General features: G+C 33.5%; 2 protein-coding genes across 2 annotated transcripts; one reads left to right on the top strand and one right to left on the bottom strand.

The window, feature by feature from the left end:
• The first annotated feature begins 251 nt into the window (after positions 1–251).
• LOC124944890 (translation initiation factor eIF-2B subunit gamma) lies at positions 252–4,328 on the top strand. Its single transcript, XM_047485240.1, has 13 exons — positions 252–444; positions 508–603; positions 700–777; positions 1,324–1,404; positions 1,479–1,698; positions 1,810–1,868; positions 2,120–2,169; positions 2,275–2,362; positions 2,469–2,732; positions 2,808–2,900; positions 3,419–3,523; positions 3,732–3,848; positions 3,917–4,328. The coding sequence occupies exons 1-13, from the start codon at positions 367–369 to the stop codon at positions 3,998–4,000; spliced, it is 1,413 nt and encodes a 470-aa protein (XP_047341196.1). The 5' UTR covers positions 252–366; the 3' UTR covers positions 4,001–4,328.
• Positions 4,329–5,708: 1,380 nt separating this feature from the next.
• Positions 5,709–10,022, bottom strand: LOC124945884 (cysteine desulfurase 1, chloroplastic). The gene is made up of 10 exons (XM_047486405.1): positions 9,683–10,022; positions 8,940–9,073; positions 8,687–8,846; positions 8,043–8,229; positions 7,458–7,603; positions 7,305–7,377; positions 7,057–7,120; positions 6,419–6,518; positions 6,165–6,323; positions 5,709–6,084 (listed from the first exon to the last, which is right to left on the bottom strand). The coding sequence occupies exons 1-10, from the start codon at positions 9,935–9,937 to the stop codon at positions 5,920–5,922; spliced, it is 1,443 nt and encodes a 480-aa protein (XP_047342361.1). The 5' UTR covers positions 9,938–10,022; the 3' UTR covers positions 5,709–5,919.
• Positions 10,023–10,208: the final 186 nt, after the last annotated feature.

Raw genomic sequence — 10,208 nt, 5'->3', positions numbered from 1 at the left:
TTATTTTTATCCTTATCCGTGTGCATCGTACAAAAATTTTCCTAGTTTAATTAATTTTCCATCAAATAATAATAAATGTGAATAATTTGAAAAAACAAACCAATATACATGTTTTATTTGAAAATTTTACCCAAAAAAAGAAAAAGAAAAATTGCCTATAAACCTAACAAGTAGAAGGATATCCATTTATGGCTAAAGAGAAGGGTAGAAGAGTAATCCTCTCCAGTCTAATTTAGCAGACATAGCAGCAGAATGGGTGAGAACTAAGAAGCCCTGAATTCTGAAACCTCGGCTCCGCATTTCCCCTCCCTTTGTAGGACCTAGGCTTCGTGCCTTTGCATTACCGAGTTCTCTCTTTCTCTATTCATGATGCAGAACATGGATTTCCAGGTCGTAGTATTGGCTGGTGGAACCTCAAAGAATCTCGTTCCTCTCGTTTCTAAGGTTTGCTACTTTACACACCACTAACAATTTCTGTTCCTCCATTTAATTCGTGTTCTATTTCAGGAGGTTCCGAAAGCTCTTCTTCCTGTGGCGAATCGTCCTGTCCTATCTTTCGTTTTGGATCTTTTGGAAACAAATAATTTGAAGAATCTTATTGTTGTACGTCTCTCCAGAGTTTCTGTATTAGAAAATGAAGTTCTATTCTACCGGATTTTAGTTTTTGATGACTTGTGTAAATTGACATTGATTGTATAGGTGGTTGAAGGCGATCACGAAGCTCGTTTAGTTGGTGGATGGATTTCGAGTGCTTATGTTGACCGTCTCCATGTTGAGGTAATAAAGTAAGTGTTGATGTTATGAAAATTCTGTTAGTTGCTTATGTTGATCTTTATGACAGTTTGGATCTGAGTTTTCTGAAAGAGATAGCTCAATTGGAAACATTATAAGTCATGCATTTGATTGTTCAGCTCTTACTACTTTCATTTCAAGTGAAATAAGTTCTGGATTCTCAGTAGCATTGGATTTTTATGTGGTCTTTTTTTCCTATTGGATGCGCATATTTGTAGCTTGTTTGAAATCGTGTATTGTGAGTTTGTGACACTCAGGCAAACATCTAAGGAAACAAAAATAAAAGACCCACAAGTTTTTTTCTACATTTCCACTAGCCAAAGAGAAATCTGCATACACTAGATGACACGAAAAACACAAAATTTTGGGAGCAAAAGAGTTGATCATCTTATTTATTTGCTTGCAAGATAAATGCTTTTCTTCTTATATATCTCTTACTCCTTATGCTTTCTTTGTTTTTTATATTGTAATTTGTATCCAATAATTATCAAAAGGTTGCAGTGGAGTCTAAATGATGTTCTAATCATGCAGGTTGCATCAGTACCTGAGGATGTTGGAACAGCTGGTGCTTTAAGGGCAATTGCTCGCCATCTCACTTCACATGACATTTTGGTCTGGATTCTCATACTTTGTGACATTTCCTTGCTATTAAGAGAAAGTGAATTGTTAGTGTGTTGTCTCTATAGGTTGTAAGTGGTGACCTTGTTTGTGATGTTTCTCCTGGGGAAGTTGCAGCCATACACAGGCGGCATGATGCTGCAGTAACTTCAATGCTATGCCTTTCACCTGTTACTGGTCCATCAGAGTCTGGATCCTCTAGTGGAAAAGACAAAGCTAAAAAACCTGGACGAAACAATATCATAGGACTGGACCCTACCAAACAATTTCTGTTGCACATTGCAGCTGGTCAGATTTTTGGCCATGTTTTCCTCAAGTAGAATGATTAGAAGTGTATCACATAGTTATATATTTTCATGATTAGAAGTGTAACACATAGTTACATATGATTCTTGGCAGGATCTGAAGTTGAGAAAGATATTCGAGTTCAGAAAAGCATTTTACGTGCTGTAGGCCAGGTAGGTCTCCCATGTCATATGATCTTTATATCAAATTGGATGATTTACTATTTTTTTATTAGCGTTCTTTTCTTTTCATTTATCTTATCCCTGCTGCCTGATTCAAAGTTCTAACATTATAGATTTCTGTTATCTCCTTTATGACATTGACATTTTTCAAATGTCCAAATATATGCTATTTTACAATAATTCAATTGAATTCTTGAAGTTATTTTTTCTTACTCTAGCTTTTCAATTTATCCTCCTCGTAGATGGAAATCCGCTCTGATCTGATGGATGCTCATTTATATGCATTCAAGAGGTTTGCAGTTTATTTTCTTTATCTACAACTGACACATTAAATATGTATTTCTACAACATCTAAACCAGTGGTCTTTCTTCTCTTTTCCTTGTTCTCTGCCAACAGATCTGTCCTGCAAGAAGTTCTAGATCAAAAAGAGAACTTTCACAGCTTAAAGCAGGATGTGCTGCCTTATCTTGTCAGGAGCCAACTGGTTGGTTGGATAAAACATCTTATTTGATTTCTTGTTCCTACTGCTTGACCACCACAATGTTTCTATAAGACTAGCCTCTGATTCTTTATTTCTACTGTAAAATTAGAGGTCTGACTTATTCCTCAATGGAGCCCTCCCAGCCGAAGAAAATGGAAATGAGAAGGCTGCTTCTCAGAATAACAAAGTCCTGTTGTCCCAACTTGTAGCAAATGCATCTACCCCAAGCTTCCATGATCTCCATTTCTTGGGTTCTAATACGGCAGCAGCCTCTATTTCTAGAAAAACCCATAAGTGTTGTGTATATATTGCCAAGAACAAGTATTGTGCCCGTCTGAATTCGACTCAGGCTTTCTTTGACATCAATCGAGATGTGAGTACCAATTCTTCAAATGTTCTACTCCATTGTTCTGCAAATGGAACTTATTATAACTTTTAACTCATATAGGTAATTGGAGATGCAAGTCACTTATCGGGATATACATTCTCAACTCAAAATAACGTAATTGATCCTTCCGCAAAGCTTGGATCAAAGACAACAGTAAGACATTTATATTTTCTGCATATAACCCAGCTTTTGTTGCCTGTATATGTTGTGTATGATATTAGTTTATTAAAGGTGGCAAATTTGCATGGTGGCAATGCAAATTTGTTTAGGAATAAGATTAGTGTTATTCTAAAGGAGCATAATGACGTATTGAGTCTATTGGAAACTAGTATTTTGTCATACAATCACGCTCCCAAATGAAAATCGGAGAGGTTGAAATTTAAAGTGATTTTTCGTTTTCCACTAGGTATAAGATTGTTTTTTTGGATCATGATCCAAATTATATTGTATTTACTTGCTTCATTTGGTATAGAGATTTTCTTTACGATGATGGTTAGATGATTTTCTAGATCATTGTGTTTTTTCACAAACATTACAAATGTAAAATTTTCAGATCATGATCATCATGAAAAAATGTTCATAACAAAAAGGGACATTGTAACCTCAGTAGAAACAATACAATTTGTTGGTTGCTGGGTGTGGTTACAAGATTTATGGGGTTTAATTGTCAGGTTGGGCCACAATGCGTGCTTGGGGAAGGATCAGAAATGGGTGACAAATGTAGCGTGAAGCGTTCTGTTATTGGTCGTCATTGCAGAATAGGTTCCAATGTTAAGGTAAGATGGGATTTATGGTAGACAAACTGGAGAATGGGACCATCAATCACTAGAAGACTATAGTTATGGTTAAGTCTTTAAATTTAGCATTATAAAACAAGCAAGCTTATGCAATGTTGGCTGCATTTTCAAATTGGTGTAAATGAATTTCATCACAACATTGTTATTTAAATGAATATTATCCTTTTTGATGTGGGGGGGTTTGCAGGTGGTGAATTCTGTTATTATGAACCATGTGACTGTGGGTGATGGATGTACAATCCAAGGTTCTGTAATTTGCAGTAATGTGACACTCCAAGAGCGTGTTACTCTGAAGGATTGTCAGGTGTGTCATCTCTCCGTGTAAATAATGTATGGTAGCACGTATACCTCTTATTCTTCTTCTTCTTCCAGGTTGGAGCAGGTTTTGTGGTCAGTGCCGGTTCTGAATACAAGGGAGAGTCCCTGGCCAGGAAAGAAAAAGGTCAATCCCAATGACATGCTCCCTTTCTTCTTCTTCAGGTAAACTAATCTTGAGATATTTGGCCATCAACCTTTCTCCCCTGTAAAATTGCTGCCAATTCCTTTGAGACAGAATTAGTTTGACTATGCAACATCTGGTAGAATGATTGGGGAGGTGTTATCAGAAAAGGGTTTGTTTTGAAAAAAAAAAAAAATTAAATTAGGATTCATGTTCAAGCTGATGATACTGTTAAAACTGTCTGGGCCAAAAGGGTTTGTTTGTTTTTTCATTTTTGGTTTCGAGTTCAAGAAAGAAGATAATGTAAAACTGTTGGCAAAAAAAGGGTTTGGTTTGCTGCTTATTAATATTTCCTTTCAATTTTTCACTCGGGTAGTTTGTTGGTGTGCGCAAATTGCGGTTTACTTGTTAGATGGGATCTCTTCATTAGTTTTCACACCATACATTTTCTTCTCTCCAATTCAATTGATTTTTTGTTTGAACTTATTCTTGTCAAACCAAAACACTTCATTATATCATCCTAGCATGGTTCATTCATGTCAAAAAATATATAATAGATCCTTTGCACCAACGAACTACCAGAGTGAAAATTGTATATTATAAATGTCCTACATCATGTTCAAATTCATCATCACCTATCATTTTATAAGAAAAAGTATCTAACATTTATTTAAACCTTACTAAAATAAAGAAAAAACAAAAACTTGTTTAGATGTATATATTTATACTAATAAGACAAGAATTATTATATATATAGATGTGTTATTGAATTTTAAACATATTTTTTTTAAATTATTTTTTTCTTTTTTCTTTTTTGTGAAATGAGTTTATACTATTTTTAAATATTCTTAACAATGTTTTTTTCAGCCAAAATTATTAAATTTAAACATATGTTAAATAATTTTTAAAATTATATAATTTTACATGTATTAATATAATACTATTTAATATTTATTAAAATTTATCAATTATAAATTAAATAAACATTTTAAAATTATATAATTATGTGTATATGTATTAATAATAATTTTTATTTATAATTTTAAACTATTTATGTAACTGAAAAATTAAGTAATAAAAAGTAATTAAAATACTTACTAATAAGAACAGATAATAACATAAATTTAAATTTAATAATTAATGTAACAATTTTTTAAAATTTTATTTGAAGGGTGAATAACTTTAATTATGTGAAAAATTAAATGAATTAATTATTATTATTCAAATAAAATTTTAATACTTCTTATTAATACTAAGCTAATTATACAAGTATAAAAATTTAAATATTTTAAAAAAAAATTATACTATTATTGTTACAATATATTTCTTCTCTAAATCATTTTTCATGTCAAAGTTAACTTTCTTCTATATTCTTTTTCATTTAAAATTGGTGGGTTTGAATTTTAGTAAAATAATGATAGAGAAAAGAAATACATAATAATAATAATAATAAATGTAAGTTTTTAAAAATAAAGATAGACAAAAAAATAGATATAAAAAATAAAAAATGTTAAATTATAGATTATAAAACACCTGTAAAAAAAAATAGTTAAATACCTTTTATTTTCAATGTATATATATGAAAGAAAATTCAAAGATCCTATTAAAATAAGTGAAAGAGTCGTTTAAGATAATATATAGGTCAAATATTCAATTTTTACTAATTTGAATATTAAATTAATTTTAAGGTTGTATAACTCCTTCAAAAAGAAAAATACAAAGAAAAATAACATAATCCTCCATTTAGATCTTCAATTTACATTTCTATAATTGTGAATTGACAGAGGTGAGTACAGAGTAATGTTTAGCATTTTGTTTGAGTAATCACAGCCACAAGGAAATCAACTAATATGGCCACTAAATTATTATTATTTTCACATATGGATGACACTGCAAATGAAGACAAAAAAATAAAAAGGATTGATATTTATTTATTTTAAGCTAAAAAGAATTGGATTGTGTCCTTGAGAGAGTCAATAAAGTTATCGACATCTTGCTTGGTGTTATAGAAATAGAGGCTAGCACGTGCACTGGCATTGACATTCAAACGTCGATGAAGGGGTTGCGCACAGTGATGCCCTGACCTAATGGCAATCCCATGCTGAAATCAAAACCAAATGTTCATATGTTATTAATCTATAAGAATAATAATTCTCCTAAAATCTAAACACTAATTACTACCTGCTGGTCAATAAAAGTGGCAATATCTGTTGGATGAATTTTGTCAACGTTGAATGAACAAAGGGCTGCACGAGCCTCGCTCTGAGAAGGTGCCGGGCCATAAATATGGACACCAGGGATTCCTTGCAACCTTTCATACAGATAATTAGCCAGCTCTACCTGGATAGATAGATAGATTACAGACAATAGTGTGAACAACAGCTCTTTTATTGAAACAGGTTATGGATAATCATTTTCACAAGAAATAGGCTGACCTCATAATCATGAATCTTTTGCATGCCAATCCCAGATAAATAATCTATTGCTGCTCCCAGTCCAATAGCCTCCCCAATAGCAGGAGTTCCAGCTTCAAATCTGGATCCATTTCAAGGTAAAGTCTCAGCAGCAGCAGTTTCAACTTTTAGTTTTACCAGGCATCACAATTTTACACAACAGATGATATGGTTTAAGATGAAAAATAGGATGAGAAGAAGTAAATAAGTTCAATTCATTATTTGTTACATAAAACCTGCTAATATTTATTGCGCCAACTAGTGGTTTAACTAAAACTACCTTTACCTTTACACTTATCTGCCTATGTAAAAAATGGAAGATATCATGTAATGGTTCCAATTTTCCCCATTTGGTATGTGTTGATAGCTAATGGAAAGTTACATACCAACAAGAATAGCTTAGTCTATGTTTGGAGGAGTATAATTGGAATCATAATTTCAATTCCAACTCTATAAGAGAAGAAATCATAGAGTGCTAAACAATCATAGTATGATGGTCAAAGGAATTAGACTATTCATATCTTTCTACCCTAGAAAACAACACCCATCAGAATGCTAGAGGTTCAAACAACTCATCCTAGCCTCGACTATTGCATTGTCCAAAATAAATGACTGCCAACCTGTTTGGAGGATCAGCATAAGTTGAATGATCCAGAAACACATCGGATATCATTTCTCCGCCTCCTGCAGTAGTACCCATTGTTAAATCCAAACCAAGATTAAGAGCTCGTTCAATTGATGTACTTAAACTCATATGCAAATCACAGAGCTAATTGCTAATAAGAGAGAGCAGATATGTAGATAAGATTTATATGGACAACATTGTAAATTTTCAAAGAAACTAGGATACAGAAAGAAGAAGATTTACCTAAGAAAGGAGGCATGGCAGACAATAGATCACTTTTACCAAATAAGAACCCTACACCTGTAGGCCCACACATCTGAAGTATGTTTAGCTCTTATTAACTTGAAATTACAGCATAGGCCTCAAAACTGTCATAATTTTATGCAACAAACTAACCTTGTGAGAAGAAGCAACCAGAAAATCAGCACCAAGGCCTTGTACGTCAACCACCATATGGGGAACACTCTGACAAGCATCTACTAGCACTTTCGCCCCAAATTTATGTGCCCAATCAACAATATCACCAATTGGAAGAACAGAAGCTGCAAAATACAATACTAATAATATATCTGAACATAATTTCCCACCAGCATGAAAATCTTAAGAGCTTCCACTGATAGATACCAGGCAACAAATTACAATTACAAATAAATAGCAATGATTATATGGCCTTAACGGATCTATCCATACATCTAAAAATAATCAAAAACACAAATGTTTTGCTCATCCAAGCCTATGCTTAATTAAGAATCAAATATAAATCATCCTACAAGTTTTTTGTTTTTTAATATCTAATGTGCAGAAAATTCACATATAGAATAAGCTTCAAAAGAGTCATGAACCAAGGAATATGTCTAAAGAAAAGGACTAGTGAATTTAAATTTGAGCTCAAAACACTTGCATTCATTACTTATGATGAAAGAATACCAGCAAAATAATTGAGTGAGTAGCATTAAGTTTTGCATAAATAGCTTCACTTACCCAGCACATTGGAGACATGATGAACAACCACTAACTTTGTTCTCTTTGAAATCAATCTTCTCAACATCTCTGTATCAGGAACTTGATTTTCAGTTAACTCAACAAACTTCAAGATGGCACCAGTTTTTTGAGCTACAATTTGCCATGGAACAATAGCACTGTGATGTTCAGCTACTGTTAATATAACCTGCAAGAAAATTCATGCCAATCCTTGATGCATATCGACCTTCTAATTCAATTATACAACAAAAAAATGTATTATGATTGGCCGCTGTGAAGGGAAGAAATAGTATGATACAATAAAGCATGAACATGACCTTTTCTTAAAAAATATACTCCACAAATTTGGCTAATGAACATTATAAGTACACAAAAATTGGCCACAGAGAGATTAAACTGTCATGATCTTCAAAATTATTGAAATGTCAAAACATCTAGGAAATAAGGCTTCCAAATCAGCTTCAAACAATTGAAACTCTACTCCTAGAAGGAAAACTCGGCAGAAGACTTTTGGGGGGACAGGGGAGATAAAGAAAATTGGGCAACAGAAATTTTAACTTCTTAAGAGGAGAAACCAAGACCCGAAATAAATGGAAACATAAGAAATTATAAGAATATGCCCTCAAAGACAAAACAATAGTTACCTCATCTTCCGGCTTTAAATTGGAGACACCCCAAGTATAAGCTACTAAATTGATGGCTTCTGTAGCATTTCTGGTGAAAATGATCTCTCCAGGGTCAGATGCATTAATGAAAGTTGCAACCTTCTTTCTTGACATCTCGTATTCATCCGTAGCTTTTGCACTATAAAAAGCAAGAAAAAGGATAATGTCATCATTGCACTAACACCGTCAATCATAAACACTTCAAAACTGATAAGCAAAAGTCTTTAGGAACCTCAAGTAATGAATCCCACGGTGCACATTTGAATTGTACTTTTCATAATAATTTTGTAAGGCATTCAAGACAGAGATTGGCTTTTGAGAAGTTGCAGCATTATCTAGATAAACAAGCGATGACCCATTTACCTCCTGCAAAATTACGTTAACAGTAGGTCAATTATTCCAAGATGAGGTTCGAAGAAGATAATGCATTCATTTCAATTAATCTCTAGGTAAAAATGGTATAAAATGTTTGCTCAAACAAGCAAAATTCTGTTTGGAAGAGCTGGTAACTAAAAGGTACCATTTTTCACAAGTCTTAAAAATCACTTCCTGCATTACCCTTCTCTTCTTTTTTTTGTCAAAGAGTGGTTGTGATGAAATATGATTAGTCCGTTCTGATTTTAACCACAAGGAGACAGTTGACTCCATGGAAGGAGGTATTTAGTTAAGCGAATGAAAGATGGAATCTTTAGAAGGTCGGTCTCACACAAAATAGTATAGAGTAATTGTATCTCTCGTGGCTAAGGTATAACTTGAATCCATCTTCCAGATACAAGAGAGGTTAAATCTTCTACAGCTAGCTGCTTATAAGGCACCCAAATAATAATACTTTTGAAACTATGCACTAAATTTTAGAATATGAAGCTCGCAAGATTCTCCAGGAAGTCTATTAGCAAGCGTTAGGATGAACATAGCTTACTAACCCAATGAGGGAAAAGAAGAAAGGTAGTGATATAGCCATAGATATGTACGTACCTGATGAAGAATGGGGAAATCAGGACGAGTGAGGTGTCCGAGAGAATTGGATTCAAGATTTTGATAATCTTGGTTGATAATTGGAGAAGCAGCACCGGCAGAAGACACACTCACAGAACGCGAAGAAGATAAGGGTATTCGAGCTGAAGAGGGCAAGTCAAGGCGATATCTGAAGGGGGCGGAGCGCAGAGTCGAGAGGTTGTGGTTCATGAATCTAAAAGACATCGGACAATTAGCTGGCGCAGCCACCATCATCGGGAGACTGAAGAACCCAGTTTGTGTGGGTTGAGAGAAAGAGTTTGGCTTTCTCTTCAAAGCCTTTGAAATGTTTTTTTAGTAGCTAATGAACCTGGTCATTATTATTTATTATTTTCATTGAATAAATAACCTAATCGCTTGTAGAAAGCAAAAACGAACAAAATTTTGAAATATGTTTTAGGGGATTGATCGAGGCAACAAAGGGTATCGAGGAGAGAAAAAATAAAAAATGGTTGAAAAAAAGTTTCTCACTCGCTGTAATTTTCGA

The sequence above is a fragment of the Impatiens glandulifera genome, chromosome 7, assembly GCF_907164915.1.
Source record: "Impatiens glandulifera chromosome 7, dImpGla2.1, whole genome shotgun sequence".
NCBI lineage: Eukaryota > Viridiplantae > Streptophyta > Magnoliopsida > Ericales > Balsaminaceae > Impatiens > Impatiens glandulifera.
The sequence above is the reverse complement of the archived record's forward strand: the minus strand, read 5'-3'. Positions and strand labels throughout refer to the sequence as shown.